The 22907-nt window shown below is 37.8% G+C and overlaps 1 protein-coding gene across 1 annotated transcript in view; it reads left to right on the top strand.

Annotated features, from left to right (window-relative positions):
- Positions 1-22907, top strand: part of PLXDC2 (plexin domain containing 2) — a 370418-nt gene that overhangs the window by 190655 nt on the left and 156856 nt on the right. The window contains exon 4 of the mRNA XM_003786768.1: positions 11220-11289. Within this exon, the coding sequence (XP_003786816.1) occupies positions 11220-11289 (70 nt within the window). The remainder of the gene's footprint in view (positions 1-11219; positions 11290-22907) is intronic.

Raw genomic sequence — 22907 nt, 5'->3', positions numbered from 1 at the left:
CTCAAACTCTTGGGCTCAAGTGATCCCCTTGTCTCAGCTTCTTGAGTAGCTGGGACAGAGTGTTACGTTGTCACTCCTGGTAGTGTGCCCTGGCATCATTGGTCACAGCAACCTCAAACTCTTGGGCTCAAGTGATCCCCTTGTCTCAGCTTCTTGAGTAGCTGGGACTAAAGGCGCCCACCACAACACCCAGCTAGTTTCAGAGGGAGCTCTAAAAATCAGACTGCTCAGGCCAGTCTTGAACATGAGCTTAGGCAATCCACCTGCCTTGACCTCCCAGAGTGCTAGGATTAGCAGTATGAGCCACTATGCCCGCTGATCTATGTATTTCTATCTACATTATTACTCTCTATTTCTTCCTGAAACAATTCCCAGTGTACTCTTTTGGCCAAACATAAATGTACTCTGACTTAAAACATTTTAATCTTTCTCTATGTTGTTAGGAAGATTCGTTCTTTAAATAAGAAACACCAGGACAAGGAAAGGCTGTTCTCCACCTCACTCTCCCTCTGTGTTATAATTCAGATGACATTTTTCGAAGCTGATACTCTTTTTGATGTGCTGATTGTTTACAATTTTTAAATTGGACTATTATTGAAGTGATCCTCTAACTCCTTGAATATACAAGAAAATATTCATTAAAAAGTTAAGTATTCTGGAAGGTTTTGTTTTTTCCTTCAGGAAAATAACTTATTGCTTTAGCTCATATTTCCATTGGTCTCACATTTGCATGATGCTTATTTTGGGAGGGTGAAATGTGACTTCCTCCGGTGACATTAGTTGTTTTCTTACATTGCCCATTTCATTATTTTTTTCCTGTCCATCAAATAATCCATCAATAAGTGCTCATTTTCCTAAATGATTAACTTGAAAAGCAATTTAATTTGCTCTCTCTATTAGGCTATTATCTAGGCAACACATTTTTTGCCTGAGTTTTATTCACCGTGTCTTAACAATAGATTGCTGTTTGTTTATTTTTATTTTTGGCTAGTTGGATAAATTTACTGCACTCTCTTCTTTGAGTTGCTTCATTTCAATGAAGACATATGCACAGTTCATCAACCTAGTCTTACTTGCCTTTGCTCATAGGATTTTCCTCCAGTTTGATAACAGTTTTATCTGCAGGTGTCTCTCTAGCTTAATTTTGTTTTTATGCATATATATTAAACTATACACACACATGCATGATTTCTTTTACATATATAAAGAAAGAAATGTACTTAACGTGATTTAATACTTTGGGCAATACTACTAGTACTTTTGTTCCAATCAAATTTAAGGACTCAGACAACTCTGATAGGTATAAAATATTAATGGAATTATCTTCTGATAGTTAAAAAACTTGGTCAAGTCTTCAACTTGCTAAGAAACATACATGTTAACACATTCCCGAGCGGGAACTGGTTCAATTGTTTTAAAAACATAGGGATTCCAAAGTGTAGGATTGGACGTCAGAAGATCCAAATTCAAGTCTATTACAACTGTGAGACCTTGGACAAAGCCTTAAATTCCCTTTCACTTTCTTCCTGTACTCAATGGTTATGATATTAATTTCTCTCCTGCCTACCACAAATGGTAGATTAAAATGAGGTTTTTACAAAGCTTGATAGTTACTTAGGCATTTTCACAAATCCTGCCATTAATCCATTTTACCATTATTCTACGTAAGTAATTTAGCAATTTTGAAGTTAATTCCATCTGTCTAAAGTACCATTTGAAGGCCTGCCTTTGTTTCATTAACCAACACAATGAGAGCGAGTGAGTTCTAGTTCTCTGCATGCCTGGAAAATGGGCTGACCCACTGGCCTTGGAGTCAGTAAGTACATGGGGCACTCGATCCCCTCTCCTGCTGAGGGTGTGTAGGGCACCGATTGAACATTTGACCCAGCTAATACACTGAATTTAGTAAATTCTTTTCACTGATACAATTACATAAATAGAAGTATATCACTAATCATTTAAGCCACTTGTACTATTCTTCCTGAATCTAGGAACCAAATTTTAGACATGAGAAGAACTTTGGATATCCTCGAAGATGGCTGCCTTATGAAATCCACAGTGATCAATTTTTTTTTTTTTTTGCATGTAACAGACACAACCTTTCCAAAGCAAAAATTTGTTGTTGGTTTCTTTGTTTGTTTGTTTTTACAAATCCTATTTGAGTGCCTCCTATTGAATTACTACTTAATCTTGTTTCTTCATTTTAGGTTTTTCGTGGAAGATGGGTACCATTCCTTACATAAAATTAGCCTTGGAAAGGTATCTCAGACTGTCTCCATTGCCAGTGATGGCTGTAAAATAATTTTAGACAATTAAATATCTACCCACCTGTGAAACATCACAAGTGAGGTAAACAGTTTAAGTTTCTGTGAAACACTTTCGGGAGGTTTTACATGTCATAAACTTTCATAATCACAAATGTTTCTTTAAAAGGAGACACCTCAGCCGTGTCTCAGGTGTAATAAGTCCATTTAGTCCTGTTTTTTACCTGAGATTCTCTTCTCCAACCTGTTTTTGATCTTTTCTGTCATCTGTACATGAGCCTAGGAAGACTTAGCACCAGTTTAATTTTAGATAACATGAGTGTAGAACATATTTTCCTCCTGAAGTTATTAAATGATAAAGATGAGTCTTTTGAAAGTAAGCTGTTTGGTATCATGAACAATTTCACCAAATATAAATGGAATATGATGTTTCTTAAGAGTGAACATACCTGCAAGCAAGTAGGCTTAATTCTTCAATTACAAAAGATAAAACACATAATGCATTAGAGGATTGAGATTTCCCAGGCAGATTAGCTTTTTAGTATATTTTTTAAAAGATTCTTTACACCTGGGCACAGTATCTTTATTTTTGTCTGTTCCTTCCTGTCAAATTATAGCAGGTTGCTTAGCTGGTAGATGGATGTCACCCCTGGGAAAATGATCCATTTCCATGAAGATTTATAAATTCCTTTCCTATCAGGAATTCCAGTGTGCTTGGAATTCCAGCCCCAGATTGTGAGTGTCTTTCTCTCATTTTGTTTTTGTTTTTGAGACAGTCTCGCTTTATTTTCCTTAGTAGAGTGCCATGGCGTCACAACTCAGAGCAACCTCAAACGCATGGGCTCAAGTGATCCTCTTGCCTCAGCCTCCCAGGTAGCTGGGACTATAGGTGTTAGTCACAACACCTGGCTATTTTTTGAGAAGGGGTCTCTCTCTTGCTCAGGCTGGTCTCAAACTCCTGAGCTCAAGCAATCTGCTGTCCTGGGCCTCCCAGAGTGCTGGGATTACAGCTGTGAACCACCACACTGGGCCAGGCTTTCTCTCTTTTTACTGCTGATGCTCCATTAAAATACCACTGAGTTTAGAAGCAAAGCCCTGTTAGCCACTCTGTTAATGATGTATTTACAGGAATTCCCTATCCTGAGAATAGGTATAATAGGTTAATAGAGTAGAAACTCCAAATATGGTTCAAGTGTGATGAATAAGCCAAGGTTAGGCTCATTATTCCTGAATCCCTGAAAGCTAAACTGCAGAGATGAATGGACCATGTGTGGTCGAGTAGGGCTTCTTAAGGGAGGGACTCTGGGTCCTGTGTTGACAGGCATCCATTTACTTAGCTTTTCAAAAATAAAATGCTGACAAATGTGATAAATTGATGAATCTGCCTAAAATAGAGGAGGGAGCTGTTTGTGTTATTTTTGTAACTTTTCTTTAATTTGGAATCGTTCCTAAATAAAAACTCAAAGAGAAGAGAGATTAACAGAGGAGAGTGAAGAGTTAAAACTCAACTCTAAATTTCAGTTTCAACTTGCAATCGAGCTTTGAATTATTTAGCCCCTCCTCTGGTATAGGCTGCCCATTGAATTCTGAGTCTTTTCTTAATTGATATGTAATATTTATGGGGCACATGTGATATTCGTTACATGCATAGGATGTGTAAAGATCAAGGCAGTGTATTGGGGGAATCTGTCACCTTGGTTATTTATCGTTTTTTATGGGCTGAGAACATGTTTCATCTTAATACCATCAGTTGCTTGGTATGGTGTTAAAACACAGGGACGTAGACCCAGATGCCTGGATTTGAGTCCTCACTTTGGTAACCAGTAGCCTGGTGACCTTGACCACATTATTTACTCTTTCTTAATCCCTTTCTCTTCATGTAAATGATAATAGTGCAACCCTTACCAGGAAGGTTGTCGGTAGGAGTAAATAATTTAGCATTTGTGCAAATGCTTAAATGCTGGCACAGGGTTAAAGACTTGTTACGTTGATGATCATGATTGTTCTGCAAACATTTACATTTGAAACAGTCACTTTTCACTGGCTGGAAAATAAACAACATTTATTCCCTGGAGGGGAGATTGTAATCAACTAAAGAAAGGAAGGACTTTTACAAACTGTAAATGACAAACTCCTGGGAATGTTTTTTTGCCCTACCTGGTTGGGGGATCGCTGTCCAGGGAAGTAACAAGAATGTCCCTTCCTTTACCTGTATTGGGACCACAGAGAGTTTTTGCAGATCACTATTTTAAAGGTGCCTCACTGCCTGAGAGGTACCTCAGTTCCACTGATGGAAAATTTCAGGCCGTGCAGATACTACCAGGTAAAGAGAGATGATGTTCTCCAGGAACAAATCTGTTCATCCTTTTAACCCGTTTCACACTTCTCAAAGTTTCTTTCTGGCACTGGTTTTAGAGTTTTAAAGACTAATTACATAACTTAGAGCCTTACTGCTCTAAGGAGGGTGTCTGCGACCATCATAGAGGAAGAGCTTATTAGAACTGAAGGATTTAGGGCGGCGCCAGTAGCTCAAATGAGCAGGGTGCCGGCCCCATATGCAGGAGATGGCGGGTTCAAACTCAGCCCTGGCCAAAAAAACTGCAAAAAAAATAAAAAAGGAAGAAAGAAAACAAGGATTTGCTATGATAAATCACACGTATGAGAACTTTGTCTCTGATAATCGAGATAGTAGTCCATCATCCTGGTGCCTCCTGTGGCTCAAAGGAGTAGAGCACCGGCCCCATATACCAGAGGTGGCAGGTTCAAACCCGGCCCCAGCCAAAAACTGCAAAAAAAAAAAAAAAAAACTGAAGGATTTCAGCCCCTTTGCCCCTCAAAATCTGATCTGACTTTCTGCAAGAACCCTACATAATTCATTTGCCCACTCAGGTTTCAGAAGCCCGGAGAGGTTCATTGCCTTGTTTGTAAAACAGCAGGAAAAATCTAGAAATGATTCTGGTTTTCACCCTCCCCGTCTTGCCCTGCAGGGATTCTTTTTATAAAATCTAATCACACTCTCTCTCTGTGCCCTTGAATGGTCAGATTCTCTGAACTCTGCCTGCACTGTAAATATTCACATGGAACTATTTGATAATTCTCAACATTGACAAGTATAGGCAAACCATCCTGAGCCACTGTGGGGAATCATAGAATGGGAAAGATCAAAAGCCTTGGCGACAGTTCACTTACCCTCAAGTTCATGGGAGCCAGTGTCAGAAAACGGCAAAAGGTTTATATTTTGTTCTCAGGTTTATGAATATTCCCTTGAAAAGTGTCATTCAAAAGTCAGGGTTAATTAAGTCCTCAGTTCTGCTATGAAGAAAGTGCTGAAGAGGTCAGAATTTCTAAATCAGAAAATCAATCCCGTTTTCAGAAAGGAGTAGCCAATTCCCTGTCTGTATATTTGTGTATTGATTAGTCCTGTGTATGAACATTTTGATCTTTTAATTAGGTTTCCAAGTGTTTTTAGGCAACAGATTAATGATCCATGTACTGGCCACTGCTCCCAAGGTGTGAGAATTGGTTAGTGTTCCATTTAAAAAAGAAAAAAAAAACTCCTACATGGTAAAAAGCATTATTAATTATCCTTCCCACTGTGCTATATTATTTTGGAATATACAAGGTTCACTTGTGATCTAGAATAGGGTCCTCATACTTTTAAACAGGGGGCCAGTTCATTGGCGGGCAGGACTGCGGGCCCCAGGACTAATCATCAGCAGCTGCAGCAAAAACACCAGATGGGCCGAATAAATGTCCTAGGCAGGCTGCATGTGGCCCGCGGGCCATTGTTTGAGGACGCCTGGTCTAGAAGCGAGACCTTACTTTAGGTTATGTCCAGAGATGTTCACACCGCACTTACCTGTACACATGGCTGCTTCCATCTGCTGTTTCCCCTCTTTAATATTTGCTGGTTGTACAGCTGGTCAATTTTAATATTTTCAACCCATTTATAGTTGTATTTATCATTCTACAACCTTGATGTTTATTCAGTGAAGTGGGGGAATAAAGCAATGCTCAACGGTTACCCCTGAGAATTTTTTTAAAAGAAGTAAATGTTTTGTAAGTCTAGAAAACAGATTTCACATCGTATATCAAATCAGGACCCTGAAACCCATAAATGCATCCATGTACACATTAATGATTTAATAAAAATATGAAAAAGTAAAGAGGCCCCTGGAATTATCCTGAAAGGGTAAGAAATGGAGGCGTCTGCTCTTGAACGCACAAAAAGTGAGTCGTTGGGGCTGAATCTGCGTGACAAGGGACCTCCTGCTTTGTGAGGGCTGCAGGGCTTGGAGCACTGTTCCTCCTGCCCCGGTGATTCTTAGTCCTGTCCCTGTGATTCTTCATGTCTGATCTGAGGAGTCTGCTCCGCACCTTTCTCAGATTTTCCCTCTGTTGTAGCTTTGGCTTTCAAAGTATCTGTTTGCTTTCAAATTATGTCCTGTTACGTTTCATCATTACCGCATTTTAAGGAAAATGGAGTTGTAACGTCTACCAAGAACAAAATGAATACGAATGGCTGTCAGTTCTTCTAATTGTGCTCACTGTCCGCAGATTGTTTTTCTTGCCCAGGATCCAGCGTAGGCCCTGCTTTGCATTGATTTGTCACATCTTCTGGTTTCCTTCAATCTTTGACCTTTGTTTAGTCTTCGTCTTTCGTAAACTTGGCCCTTTTGAGAATTATTGACTGTTTATTTTGTATAAGATCCCTGAGTTGGGGTGTCCTGCTGTTTCTTTATATCTAATATTAATACTACTTGTATTAGTCTTTTTCTTTTGACAATGCCACAACAGAGGTGCTATTTTGTCCTTCTTTGCGACGTGGTCTCAAGAGGTACATGATGTGTCATTAGTGGTGTTAACTTCGATCGCCTGGTTAAGGTGCTAGCTGCCGGGTTCACTGTAAAATTACTATTTTCTTTTTGAAGTTAACAAATACCTTGCTGTGTGATATTCTGAAACTATACAAATACCCTAATTTTCACTGTACTTTTACCAACTAATTTTAGCCCTCATACTTACTAAATACAGGCAAAATTCTTAATGTCATATCTTAAATGATAATTGCATTCTTCTAATACCTGTAAGTATAATTATGATCATTTTAATAAAACAGTAATGAAGCCATCATAACATTTCCCAGAAACAGTGTCTAATTGTGATATCAATTCTATTAGAAAAGAAATTTGCTTGAAATCGTTTCATCCTTTTTTTTTAAAAGTGTTGTGATGAGGCATTTTTGTATTAGAAAGAACATACTGATACATCAAATCATTCGCAGCTATTTGGCATCAAATAAGGAGCTATTTTTGTTTAGGGAAATGGTGTTAAGAAATCATTGCTGTGCTAGACAACTTTATGTGTCTGATGTAATGTTACCAGCATTTATTCTGTCTTAGGAAAGTCCAGGTATTGTTGGTCTTTTGATCCTTATAATAACCTTTTGAAGAAGTGGCTGGATTTGACCAATGAGCAATCTGTGGAATAAAAAGAGCGAAGGATTTAGGAAATCATATGGCTACTAAGTACTAAAGCTGGAATGTCAGGTCTCTGACTCCAAAATCATCCTGGGTCATTGATCAATTATTACAGGAAAGAACAACTGAAAATTTATAAATAAAGCCCTAGCTGCTTCCATTAAAAGACGGTTGGAAAATGCGGGTCATGGTTAGTAAAGAGTAAGACTGAAATAATCTGAACACTTATTCAGTTGCAAGAGAGCCACTTAATTGTTATATGTATTTTTAAGAATATATTGCATCCCAATTGAATCACATTTATCATAGTTACCTGATGTTTATGCGGATATTTTTGTGTATGAGAGATGTGGAAGTTTTACTGGAAATAAGGCCGGCATTACTGGGAATATCCATGTAAATAAAGCAAATATTTTTTTCTTAAATTTTTCAGTTCCTTCCAAAGTTAATACTACTTGGCATAAATAAATAAACTGGATTTTGCCCAGACTCTTAATACTAGGATTAAGACTGTAATACTAGGATTACAGGCATGAGCCACTATACCCAGCCTTACATCCAACTATCATACCCAGCCCTACTTCCAACTTTTGTGTCCAATTAATCACAAAGTCCAGTGAGAGTAGAAGGATGAATGTCCCAGCCTTCCGACCACCAGTGAAATGATTTTGAATGTTTTCTTTGCTGTTTCTCAAAGGGTCTCCATGGGGGTAAAGGGCCAACTGGCTATTGTGGTAACATACCCAATATTATACTCATCATTGGTTTTTCCCACTTCCTTTAGCAAAGGCTTACTAGAACACCCTCCAAACAAAATATCTGTCCCTAAGACCTTTTATCAGGGTAGGTTTTGGGGGATAACATAAACCAAGCTGAGGCTTGAAAAATCCAGAAGCTGTGACTGACCAACATTGAGGGACTATTCTAGTGGAAGGGTTGTCATGTAGAAATACCAGAGGCAAGAGTTATAGGTGGCAGGTTCAAAAAAACTGAAAGATGTTGACTGTGGCTGTCTGGAGCAGACAGTGTGAGGAACACAGTTGTGAAGTACCGGGGCCAGTTAATGATGAGGCGTAGAGTGCATGTCTGCCATGTTGGACAGTGGGATTCTAGAGTGGATGATTTGAAGCAGGGGAGTAATACGGTACCAGGTATGGAGAATGAATTCAAGGGGAACTGAAGTCCCCTTGACGATACCTATGATAAAGTCATTGTAATAATAGAGAAATAGTTTTAGGGGAGAATGTCAACAGTGACTGGATAGAAAGGGATTTTGCAGCCATTTCAAAGGTAACATCTTCCTGAGTTGCCATTGCTATTCTGTATCAAAGTGAAGCAGGTCCTGGCAGGAACTATGAAAAACTGATCATTGAACAGATCAGTTTTCAATCTTAGAATTAGCTCCTCAAGAAGACTTGATGTATTAGCAGATTTTCTCTGAAGTCTTATTTGCTCCTCATGGAAAAGTCTCATGTATGCATTCCTTTAACTTAATCTAATTCTAAACATATTTAAATATTTATAACCACTGAGAAATTCATGTCATATCCCCTCTAGTTCCTCCGTGAGAGTAATTGACAAGGTTTGATAGTAATGCACGTTTAAACCAAACTTCCTTTCTGGAAGTGAGTGCTTGCAGTTGTAAATTTTACCAATTTACTGATGAGCATGGAAATCAATGAGAATGATGGAAAACAATATATGAAGTGAATGCCTTTATAAGATTTTTTTTTTTGGTATCTTCTTTGAGATGAGTGACTTTGCCATTGAAGCTTTCATTTTAGGGCTATAAGTAACCACTGATTCATTTCAGTTAGTGCAGTGAAAATGGGCCTTATGGCTCCTGTTAGTCAGCACAAAATAAAACTGATGATAAACGCATTACAACGATGCGGCTCTCATTAAAAAGAGAAGAAAACCTAATTGAAGGTCTCTATAAATTCTAAGTGATTAATTTCATGCCAAATAAGTCATTAGAAATCTCTGATGGATATAAAAAAAGCAATCATTTGCAAAATTAGAAAGAACTAAATTCAATCTAGATAACCTTTTTAAAAAAAATTTGTATATTGGGAGAGATATTTAAATAGTAGAATTTTAATATAATAGCATTTTATTCTAAGTAGTTGGTATGTGCTGTTGGGCTCTAACCCAGCTAATGACTTTCTCTCTGGACACTTTTATTTCACTTGATCATCTTTGTTATAACTTAATGTTTTTCTTCTTTCTTGCCTAATAATATTAGATTGATTTCATATCATTTCGCAGTTTGTTTTTGGCCAGGGCTGGGTTTAAACCCTTCACCTCCGGCTTATGGGGCTGGCGCCCTACTCCCTTGAGCTATAGGCACCACCCTATATAATTTCAAACATACAAAAAGGCTAGGGTGTTTTGTTTGTTTTGCTTTCTTGTGTTTTGGGATTTTTTAAAGTTTAACGTATTATTTTTAGAAATACACACACGCACATATGACTCAGTGCCTGTAGCTCAGCGGTTAGGGTGCCAGCCATATACAGGAGGGCAGGTGGGTTCGAACCTGGCCTGAGTCTGCCAAACAATGAGAACTACAATAGCAACAACAAAAAAATTAACCAGGCATTGTAGCAGGGGCCTATAGTCCCAGCTACTTGGGAGGCTGAGGCAAGAGAATCACTTAAGCCTAAAAGTTTGAGGTTGCCGTGAGCTATGACACCATGGCACTCTACCATGGGCAACATAATGAGACTCCATCTCAAAATACACACACACATATGCTATATGCGCGCGTGTGTGTGTGTATATAGAGATACATATGTATATACACACACACACGTGATTGTTTTAAATATTAAGAGCCAAAGCTGCAGGCATCTTTTTAGAAAAAAGAATGATAAATTTATGAACTTCCTTTCTAAATAACATTAATTTTCCTTTTATACCAAATAACATAGTTCTCCAGTAAGCAATATTGTTTATTCTACAACTCTGTGCTTTCAAAAGCAGGCATAATATGGTAAATCTGTAGAGTTTATTATATTTAAAAAATGAGAAGGTCTGTAGGTCTAGATTTGTAGGGGCAAGACATGGTCTTCCATGAAACTGCCTTTCATAAGTGGGATGTACAGAAAATAAATTGAATGTGTAATCAGTGTGAAATAAAACCTTTTGACTTTTACTCAGCGGATCTTTATAAATAACATGCACTACTCTTTTGTAAAAGAAACCCCAAAGCAAATTGTCACCAGGATGACTGAGCTGCTTTTTCAGGGGACAATGAAATTACAATAGTGGTATTAACTTTATTCTTTTCACGTACTTCCAATTTAATTACCAGGAAAAATATCCTTCAGTCCCATTCAGGACTCCAGTTTTCAAAGTCAACTACCATAATAGTGGGGTACAGTAAAAGCATCGTTTTTTAAAGTAAAATTCTCTTCACTTTACATTCACTAGGCTATACGTTATTGATTTTCTTCTCTGCTGTTGTTCCTTGCAGAGAGTGAATCTGTCCTTCGATTTTCCATTTTATGGCCATTTCCTACGTGAAATCACTGTGGCAACTGGAGGTAAGTGGTTTTCTAAACATGCACCTTAAGTAATCTGCAGCTTCACTACAGTTATTATTTTTAATTTACTTCATCTTTTAAGATGGATATTTATTGGGAAAAACCATTGTCATTTTTCACAAAGTCATGGCTATATATAAAACTTAAGAAAGAGCATAACACTGGAAAAACTTCAGCAGGAAAACAAATGTGGGTATAATAATTTTCAACTTAGATTCACCTCTGCTTTCCTTTTAAACTTGAATTCATTTCTTGATAGTATATTAAAACTATATAAGTTGGAGAAATTGGAATATTGACAGAAAGAAAAGTTGCTTAAAGGAACTCTTAGTGATTTTTAATTTTCTTTTAATGTATATAGTTGATAGATATACACGTATACACACACATACACAACCACATAGATATTAGCTTTAATCATTTGTTTTCTTTTTAATGCTAGCTATGTTGACTCACAACTCTTTTCAGAGTCTTAACCATGGAAATCCACTTCAAATGTTTGTTTTTATTTTTCTCCACAAACTGGGAGGTTAGTTTAGAGATGGGCACCATCCTACCGAGGTAATCGTCATTCCTTATAGTGTATCTCGGAGGTCAGAAATATTTTAATATTTTCATATTTTAATATATTAAGATGTTGGCCTTAAAGACCAACATAGAGAAATTAGATGAATGAGTGAAAAAAAGAGAAATGGAACAGTAAGCAAAGAAGCAAGTTAAACTAAATCCATGGGTCTAGGCAAAGGCTATGAGTGTCTGTGCCCAGACACCACAGACCAGAGTCCCTTCCCTTCCCTGCTTCTTACCATGGGTCTTCTTGGCGGTATGAAACCATGTTGAACATTGCCATTTTGCCATATTTTACTATACAATTCTGAAGATGTGCAGGATTTAGATAAAAGATTTGTAATCTTAAATATCAACAAGCACATAAAAATTGGGGGGCACCTACTCTGAGTGATAGTAAATAAAGCTACTTCTGCTTCAGGCCCATGGTGGACTATTAGAGACCAGGAAGCAGAATGCATTGCAGAGAATGCCGTAGAATATGCAAATGGTGAAATATGGTTTTGCAGGAATGGCAAAGCGCAAACATCTCAGAGAGTCATTCAAAATATAGAGAAATTATGTTTCAGGTGTTTGTTGGAGGACATCTCAATTTCCTTGCCTCTGTCTAGAAGTCTCAGAGAGGAAGGTCCTGAGCACACATACTTTGACAAAGTGGGTAGCACAGCATGCGAAATAACTGAGTTGGTGACATAAGGTGACCCAGGAAGATTAGCAAAGCAAATTGGAACTATTTAATATAATGCATTAAGGATCAGTTTGAGTCGGTACTCAGTAGTTCTTAATGTAGATAAGGAATAGACTTTGAAAAAGATGAATTTCAAAGATGAATTTGTGTGTTTTGATGCCTTAAAGAAGAGAAATACTGGAGTTAGTACAAGCAGAATAGTCTCAGAACTGGTCTGAGAAATATTGAGGGTCTTGGTTGCTTCACATCAAGGGAGAGAAATGATGCCATTAGAAGCAATTACAAAGTTAACCAGAAATGCTAATTTTTCAGGAAAACAAATGGCTTCAGTTGTGGAACTATTTAAATTTTGTGTGAAAAAAGGGCTACATGTAAATAAAATGTACACAAAGAGTATGCTTTTTGAGCCTAATGTGTATATGCAAATATAGTCATACTTCTAAACATTTAATTAATGTTGAAGGATTGAATGAAAAGGAAAAAGGGAAAATTAAAAGATGGCCCCAATAAACTGGGAATCCTGTCCTTTCCTCACACATCTATAAAGTATGATAGAAACACGGCAATCTTATAATAGGAGCATGACACAGGTTTTCATGTCCCTACTATAGACCTTTAGGCTACCAGTGTCCTATTTAATTTAAAGAAGTGAACTATTAATCTCATGTCTTCTAAATCTGTACACACTATGGTAAAATATGGACAGCCTTGCATATTCAATTTCTCAGATTGTTTGGTCTTTAAAACTCAGTGGTTTTGGTCTTTAAAACTCAGTGGTTCGGCCAATATGAAGTGAGATTTCCTGTAGTGGAATGGGTATGATCGATCCCAAACAGACAGCAGTATCATCTTACAAGTTCAAAGTATCCTTCTCTTCTCTTCTCTTTGAAAAGATCCTCAAAATAGGTGAAAACTCTGACATACTGCACGATCTCTTTCTCCTTCTTTTTCTTTTGATTTCAGGTTATTGTGAGGGTGCAAACAACCAGACCACACGTTTTGAATTTGTTAGGTAGACTCTCTCTTGAAGCTGTGTGATCTCTTTCTTCTTTAAAGAAAACAGGACTGTACAGACACTCCTTTTTTCTATCTGCTTAAAATACGTTAGCATAGAACGTGCCTATGTGAAGCTCTACCCTGTTTAAAGAGGCATAGCTGAGATAATATAGCCGTGGACCTGGGTTTCCTCAAAATGAAGCCTCATGTCAAAGTTTTTAGTTAAATCAGTAGCGTACTTGCCCTTTTACTGTTGATTCATTCAGTCAATATCAATTAACTACCTACGAGACACTGTGTAAGATGCTTCCACGTATACGTAGATTCAGGACCTTGGAATCCAGGAAGAGGAAGGGGTGTGATGTGAACAAGCAGTAAGAGAAAGATTGTAACTGCAAGGGCTGAAAGAGCCGAAGTTTGCTCAAAAAAGAGATCATCACCCTTGGTGGGCTGAGCCATCAGGAATAGGTAAGGCAAAGAGTCAATCTTTGACCTTGGCCTTGAAGGAAGGTAGTAGACTTCTGGTAGGAATACAGGCAGTTTGAGAAGAGGTGCAGGGGAGAGGGGCGTTCAGACAGGGAATGCTGAGTTGAGTGACAGTGCGGAGCCCATATGGAGTCTGTTTGGAGGACTGTGGAGTAAATCCGTGTATCTTCAGTGGAGGGCTGACGTAGAGTCGGGCAAAGGGAAATGGGAAGAGTGATGCGAATGCTTTGAACATTAGGAATTTCAATGAGATCCAGCAAAGCACCGGGTTTCCTAGAGCTGAAAGCAGGACTCTCTGGCCTGATGTGGCAGGGGAAGGCAGTATAGGGTGAAGGAGGGGGATTAACGACACACAAGGCATTAGCAGGATTTTTAGTACGTCTTTGTGGGTTACAGAGCCTGAAGTAGATTGGGTGGGGTTGAAAAGGAGAGAAGGAGCCTGTACAGGGCATGTACTTTGAGTTGTTCAGTGATTTGGTTGGAAAGGTTTCCAGCCGAAAGGATCCATTAGAATGCAGTGAATACAGAAAGCTAAGAACAGCTTAGAGGACTTCTGAACTATGGAGCTCTTCTGCGAGGGACTTGTTGTTTATAAGCAGACGATCCCATTTGACAAATGTTCACTGGCTTCACCAGTCTCCAAAAAGTTATTAATCATGGAAGGCTTGGAAGAAAAATGCAACCACAGGTCAGGTTAAATAAAGTTGACTGCAGGTCATTTCAAGTAGATGGGGCTGGAATTTTTCAGGAGGAGCGCGTAGATGCCTCTTCTCCAGACTGTCAGTTCTCTCTCACTGTGTCCGCAAATCCCTTTTGGACCTGATTCTACACTGGATGTGGGAAAAAACAAAGTGAAATGTTTTCATGGTGGATACAAGCTGTGCAAATAAATAAAGTAGATGCCTTAAACCACAGTCCCCTTCCTCTTACCTCACTAGTTTGCTATTTTCTGTACTTCTTTGCTGTCTCTCTCTCCTGTCTTCACAGGGACACATATTTATTTAAAGTTAAAACTAACTTCAAGATATAGCTCGTGTTCTTGCTGGAAACAACATAATTTCGAAACAGGAAGCTGTTTAAAAATACACATACATAATTCTCTGTGTCCCATCTCTGGATTTTATATGCGTTTCCTTATGAATGAACTTAAGTTTCCAGTTAAAAACCATAAATAAAAATTGAACATTCAGTCATTTACTTATAAACTATAAAAGTAAAATTTTCACCTATTAAACATTTTAATATTCAAAAGCTTCAATCATCCATTCAAATGATGCATGGAATGAATTAGAAAGACCATCTTATTTTCTGGTTCACTGAAAGCAGAATCTGAAAGCATTCATTTATCTTTCTATTTAAAAAATGCTCTAGAATACAGATATTCCAGTCATTAGAAAACGAGTTCTCTGTGAATTTTATAAAAATATTTCCATCAATGGTATCACTAAGATGTGCTGTTTGCCTATCACACTGCTTACTTTCCTTCTATATGAATATCATAACTGGTTCTTTTTTATTATTAGCCTGCTAATGGGGTCTTTTCAATGCTTCAGAATGCAGATTGAAGTTTGAGGATTTGATTTTTAATTCCTGCAGCCATCACAAGTAACGATATTTTTACCTGAGTCCATCTTGGGTGTACATGGCTGGAATGAGAGGAGGGGCCTGGGTGGGTTAACAGCTACTCTGTGTAATGGGGAAGAGAAAAAGAGGTGATTCAGGTAATTTGGCCCCCCAATTTATATGGAGAGACAGTGATTCATAATTAAAGTGGGAAACTGCAGGCAGAGGGACAGGCAATTACAAATCAAAGTTAACATGAATTAAAAAGCTAAGGATGAAAGCGTGTCACTTACCTTGAGCATAGGAAGGATTTTCCCCCTTGTCCTTTCTCCGCAAATATCTAGTTGTACATTTCATAGGAAAATTGTTTAAAATTTCAGGACTATTTTACTTCATGTCTCACGTGGTAATTAACCAAATATAAAAATATTTGTTAAGTAAAAAAATTTTGATTTCTGATAAACAAATACATGGGCATTAAAAAAGTCAAAAGAGAAAAATGGAATTAAATCTTCCTCTTCTTTTTGCTTCCTAGTCTACCTGTTTTCAAAGTAAAAGCAAGTTATTCATTGAGCTATGGTATATTAAATTCAAAGTTAGAGTGATTTCCTACATTTCTGGTTAATAATCCTTTGCTTTTTCTCTTTAAATCCTTAATAAGAGAGATTTTTAAAAAAGTAATGTATATTACCTTGACTGGGTTTTCAGGAAGTACATTACCAAATCTTCAGGTTTCTTTTTTGTTCTGGCTTTTAAATAGTAATATTTTAATGGTAATCCCAAATAATATTTCATGGTTTTTAGAGGGACTTGATTAATAACAAGAATAAAAGGCTTTTTAGGAGAGGATTAGAGTTCATTATTACTCATACTGTTTGATTTATAAATACCAGCCCCATCTTCTTTTATTTTTATTTTTATTTTCTAGAGACAGAGTCTCATTTGGTCGTCCTTAGTAGAGTGCGGTGGCATCACAGCTCACAGCAACCTCCAACTCTTGGGCTTAGGCAATTCTCTTTTCTCAGCCTCCCGAGTAGCTGGGACTACAGACGCCCACTACAACGCCTGGCTACTTTAGTTGTTGTTGCAGTCTGGCCCAGGCCAGGTTCAAACCCACCACCCTCAGTATATGGGGCCAGCACCCTACTCACTGAGCCACAGGCACCGCCCCCTCATCTTCTTTCAAATATACAATCTCATAAAACAGAAATTGATGTATCCATTAACTTTCTGAATCTAGTAAGAAGGTGAAGGGAATTATCTTGTCATTGTTAATATTGGCAGGGAGCAGAGGGTTCTGGGGAATCTGGAGATCTGTGCATAGAGAGATAGATGCTGGCTAAACGTAAATCCATTCCAATTTGTTTCACTAATTTAAAGTAATAATCTCCAGTCTCAAGGATTCCTGGACAGAAAGATAAATCATGTGATGTCCGACCTGCTGTGTCTGATCGATTCTCTGAGGCATACCTCCAGACACGTGAGAGGTCATCTTAAAGTGCTGATGGATAACTCAGTCTTCCCCAAACCATGTAGTGTCAGCTGTAGATTCAGCAGCTCACCCACCTTACTATGTTTCATTTCCCTGTGGCTTCACGAATTGCATATTCAGAAGCACCTTGGTTTCAGCTGTGTATCCACACATTTTGTATTTCATAAGCACTGGCTCCCTGGGCTGGGAGTGGAAAGGGTAGCTAGAGAGTAGACCAGTAGGAGACCCACACAGGGATGGCCCTCCTGTCCCCCAGCAGCTAGAGCTGTGTCGATAGGAAAAAGCAAGGAAAATACTAGAGGCAGAAATGTGGGTAGAATGAGGAAGAACAGATATACATCAACAAAAGAGGAAGTGTGTTGGTACACTTTGGGTAAATCATGGTTGGAAATAGGGGTGCAGGAGGATTAGCCAGCTGAGGTAAGGATCAGGGTCAAAGGCTCATCCTCTTCCACTGGCAGAATGACAGCCACAAAAGAGTCCACTTGTCACAAGTGCTTGAATATTTGCTGAGGAAGGTTTGTCTCTAGAAAGCTCGATTCATCTTCTTCATCATCTTCCAGATCCAGGCTGTGTTTAAAACACCAGCAATAATATTTTGCTTGCATCCTTTTCTAGTCGCTGCAGAAGTAATTCAGATAAATAACTGTTTCACACAGATGCTTAAGTACATCCCCCAATGGAAGATAAGTGGTGTCTAGGTGACTGTTTAATTAATATCGTAATAAAATACAGCAAATCCAATTTTGGAAAATAAAAGCAACATTGAACAGTGCAGGACTGGCATTAAGTTCTGGCCATTTTAGGAATGGGTTCAAAACATCTTTCATTTTCTACCAAAGCCAGAAATTAAGCTTCATTTTCTCAGAGAAGCAGTCAGGAATCCAAGTTACCGTAAATACACTCTGGAAACAGAACTCCTGGGTTCCTAACCCATGCCAATCATAGCTTTGTGATCTCCAGCAAATTACTTAATCTCTCTTATCTCAGTTTCCATACCTGTAAGATAGCACTAAAAAATATCTAGCTCTCAAAGAGTTTTGTAAAGGTTAAATTAATTAATATATGTTAATGATAGCTATTTCATAGAAAATGCTACACAAATACCAAATATTATCAGTATAATTTTTTTGCATTGAAGTGTTGTCCTTTATCCCTTTCCAAAAAGCTTTCTCTATAAGGCTTCTTCTTGTTGATTAGTTTCTCTATTATTTTCTTTAATGACATCATTTGTTAGATTTTTCTGTACTAAACATAAGAGGAACTCAAGGAATGTTTAGGAATCTAACTCACTGTCATCACCAGCTACACCTTTTAAAGGCCAGCTCAGCCACTTATGACTGGGACGTATATAGCATATGAGTGACTTGGGAAGTCCTCTGTCTGTCATTTCTAAGTGTGCTTTTGACTCTCTCCTGAAGACTGCCCCGTGATGACATTCTGGGACTGTGGGACTTTACCTGAAAACCTTATAAAATTTAGCAACTTTTTAACATGTGGAGGAATCTTGAAATCTTTCTGTAATTGTGTCACCCTAGTTCATAACTAGGCCACAGGTATTATTATAATCAGCAGGCCACATATATTATTACGCTTCTTATTCTCCCCTTTATATAACAAGAACTTCAGGGACAAATCATCAAAACATAAATTTCGTCATGGGGAAAATGTCAGGGACAGGACAGCCATCTCCCCAGTAGCACTTAGGTCACCTTTCCTAAGCATGAGATTCATTTAGTTGCTAACAATCCAACTCAAAAGGAATTGAAAACCAAACTCCAAATGCAAAATTAAATGTTAGTTAAATTCATGTATGATGCTTTGCTGTGAAGTCAAGAAGTGGGTTTCTGGGAGGATGGGTGGAGGGAGGTGATAGGCGGGACCACACCTGTGGTTTATCTTACAAGGGTACATGTGAATCTTTCTAAATGTAGAATACAAATGCTTTAACACAATGACTAAGAAAATGCCATGAAGGCTATGTTAACCAGTGTAGTAAAAGTATTTCAGATTGTATATAAAACCAGCATAAAACTAGCACACTGTACCCCATGACTTCATTAATGTACATAGCTATGATTTAATTAAAAAAAAATGGATTTCTTTGTGTATACCCATGATTTCAATATTACCTTTATTTCAGCAACTTCTCCTGTATTTTTTTTTATTAAATCATAGCTGTGTACATTAATGCAATCATGGGGTACAATGTGCTAGTTTTACACACAATCTGAAATGCTTTCATCAAACTGGTCAATGTAGCCTTCACGGCATTTTCTTAGTTATTGTGTTAAAATATTAATATTCTACACCTAGTGGATAGATGTGAAAATAGCTCAAAATTTTGTTCTTGCTTTGACCTAAATGGCTCTGAGACATAGTATAAAAAAAAAAAAAATCGGTCTAAATGTTTTCTTGGCTAATTCTAATGGGGTCTGATAGGTTTAGATGACTTTGTTTATCTCACTAGCCTGAGGGCTACAGAGAGATTGTCATTTAAAATGCTAGAATTATTGTTCAAAGGAAAGGGTCCCCTGAAGGCAAAGTAGACCAAAGAAAACGCCTTTTAATTGGTTTATTATCAATTGTCACAGCTACATTAAAAAATAAGCATCCTTTAGTTAATAGCTTGTGGAGGAAAGCACAGCACTTTCAGATGATTGCTGGAAATCAGAAAATGAAGAGGATTGGGAACGACAAGATTTTGCAAAAAAAAAAAAAAATATGTGTGTATATATATATATATACGCACACACATATATATGAGATAAAGTGAAAATTCTGTCTTTTAAAATTATGATATGAATGACCTAAAATTTATCATTTATGAATTTATTGTTTGTAAAGTTCTAGTCATGGAGCTTTAATTATTATTATTATTATTTTCTTTTTTGCATTTTTTGGCCAGGGCTGGGTTTGAACCCTCCACCTCCAGCATATGGGGCCGGCACCCAACTCCTTTAAGCCACAGGTGCCGCCTGGAGCTTTAATATTTTTTTTTGTATTAGCCTGACTCTCCTCCCTTCCCCGACTCTTTGCCTTCTTGGCTTCTGGAGCCTGGTAATCTCCTCAGCTGGTCCATTCGTTTCCTCCAGACTATCTCAAAGACACAACTGCTTTCCCAACTTTTACTCCAGTATCTTCTTATAAGCCAAGTTTACTATTCTCAGTCTTTCTTTTTACTTTTCTATCTCTTAATAATTAAAGATCATCTTGGATAAAATTTTAAAGCTATTTCTTTTCATAGTAGATAAAATCTAAAACACAGTGATGCAATTTGGAAATTACTGAGTTCTCCTCGCTTAGGTACAGTTCAAAAACTAGGAGTCATGGAATATTATGTAACTAGAAATTAGTGTTTTAATTTGAAAAGAATGTTTATAATGATAAGACATATAATTTTAGGATATATTATGATGGTTATTATTTAGAAATGCATGTTAGGGAAATGGAATGGAAGGGAAAGCAAATATTGATACTGAATTTGAAATGGAAACATTGTAAGTGGCTAATTTTCTATGCCCCTGTTTCCAAATGTTCAGTTGAAAATGTTAAGTTTCTGTTTCAATCCTTCTATAATGATTATGGTAAGAAATTAGTAGTAGGAATCTGATGTCCTTTCAATGGAAATAGTTACTCATTTATTTTAATACTACCTATTAAATTTTTATTTCTTTCACTATTATGAATGCTACTTATACTCTGAATTCTCTTATTTTCTGTAGGATTTGAAATGCAGTATTTAAATTAACCTGATTTCTTTTATCAGAAATAGAAAATCTAATTACAAAAATGCATGGGACAAAAACTAGAGAAGAACTATTTTATAGTTTTGAATCTGGAACATTTTTCTTTTCTTTATTAAATGATAGCTGTGTACATTAATGCAATCATGGGTACAGTGTGGTGTTTTCATATACAATTTAAAATATTTTCATCCAACTAGTTAACTTAGCCTTCATGTCATTTTCTTAGTTATTGTGTTAAGACGTTTATATTCTACTTTTAGAAAGATTCACTTGGACCCTTGTGAGATAAACCATAGAGGTGATCCCTCCAATCACCCTCCCTCCACCCAACCCCTCCCCTCCCCATATTCTTAGGCTATAATTAGGTTATAGCTTTCCTATGAAAGCTATAAATTAGTTTCATAGTAGGGCTGAGTACATTGGATACTTTTTCTTCCATTCTTGAGATACTTTGCTAAGAAGCATATTTTCCAGCTCCATCCATGTAAACATGAAGGAGGTAAAGTCTCCATCTTTCTTTATGGCTGCATAGTATTCCATGATATACATATACCACAATTTATATCTATTCATGGATCAGTGGACACTTGGGCTTCTTCCATGACCTAGCAATTATGAATTGGGCTGCAGTAAACATCCTGATACAAATATCTTTATTGTAATGTGATTTTTGGTCTTCTGGATATATACTTAGTAAATGAATTGCAGGATCAAATGGCAGGTCAATTTTTAGTTCTCTAAGTGTTCTCCAGACATCTTTCCAAAAGTAGTGTATTAGGTTGCATTCCCACTAGCAGTGTAGAAGTAGAATCTGGAATATGTTTCAAAGGGTAATACAAGGGCTGGAAACCAAAAAGAAAATACTGATAAAATTATAGATTTTGAATTCCACACATATTAAAAATTTGTGGCATTTAATCACACCTTCATTAAGGGAGAGGAAATAAAAACCTAGAAAAATATTTGCAACTGACCTAACAGCCAGAGGAGGCAGAGGTCCTTAATATAGAAAGAGGCAGTAGAAGAAATAGACAAACTTGGGAACTAAACGTCGAGAAAGTGACAAAAACGGTTTATTAAAAAGGAAGTAGGGAAACTTCTGCTTTCAACTCCCCCTTAGGAAGCATCTGGAAGTTGTCGCTTCTCATTCCAACAAGAAAAAGCTGGACACACTGGAAACCAACAGCTTTTATTGGACACATGAGACAGTTGAAATTGCAGGGCCAACCACTGTCCCCCAAATCTGGAGAGACAGACGCGTCCAAAGAGACTCAGAGGAAACCAAGAGACACAGGAAATCTGCTTATCTGGAGCAGAAGCCACCAAGCCACTGGAGCCACAAGTCGGTAATTACAGTTAAATGGAGACCTCAGCAGCTAGAGTTTGAGTGTAGATTAGCCTGGGGGCTGCTGTCTTAGGGGGACCCTTAAACTTTTGTGGTGTTGGCCTCTAGGAGCCGCATCGGGTTCCCCCAGTGAAGATCTGAGAAAGGTCCCTTCAGGGTTCAGTTGGGGGAGGGGAAGAGTCGTCATTGTGAAATACATCCAGAGCCTTCTCCAAAAAAACCTAATCTTCAGGGGAAAGGCTTTTTTGCGAGGGGGAAAACTAGGGGAAAGCCATTTCTCCCAGTAGAGCCCCCCACTTGCAGCTTCCTGGCTCCCATAAGGGAAAATAAACATACCTGGTCCACAAGACTTCAGGGAAAGAGATCAGATGCTGATCTGATCAGGGAGAGAGGAAGAGCCAGGAGAACCAAAATAAAACTATTCCACTAGAGAAACCCTCGTGAGAGTCACAGCCCAAAGAGAGAAGAAAATAGAATGAGCAAAGCAGAACGGAGTAGGACATCCAAAAACTGCAGTCCAATACTGACAGGTGTAAATACCAGTAAGCGGAATGTTAGAAAAGAAGTGAAAGACAACAGAAAAAAATGCTGGAAATGATGATGGCTGAGAACTTTCCACAATGGACAGTCATGAGACGGGGAGCTCAGGCAACACCAGCCAGGAGATAAACAACCAAATCCCCCCCTCCCAGAACCACAGCAAGGCATATCATTTTCAAATTACAAAAACAA

This window comes from Otolemur garnettii, unplaced genomic scaffold, assembly GCF_000181295.1.
Source record: "Otolemur garnettii isolate 467f Iridium unplaced genomic scaffold, OtoGar3 scaffold00019, whole genome shotgun sequence".
Classification (NCBI taxonomy): Eukaryota; Metazoa; Chordata; class Mammalia; order Primates; family Galagidae; genus Otolemur; species Otolemur garnettii.
This window is presented reverse-complemented; position numbering and strand designations above follow the sequence as displayed.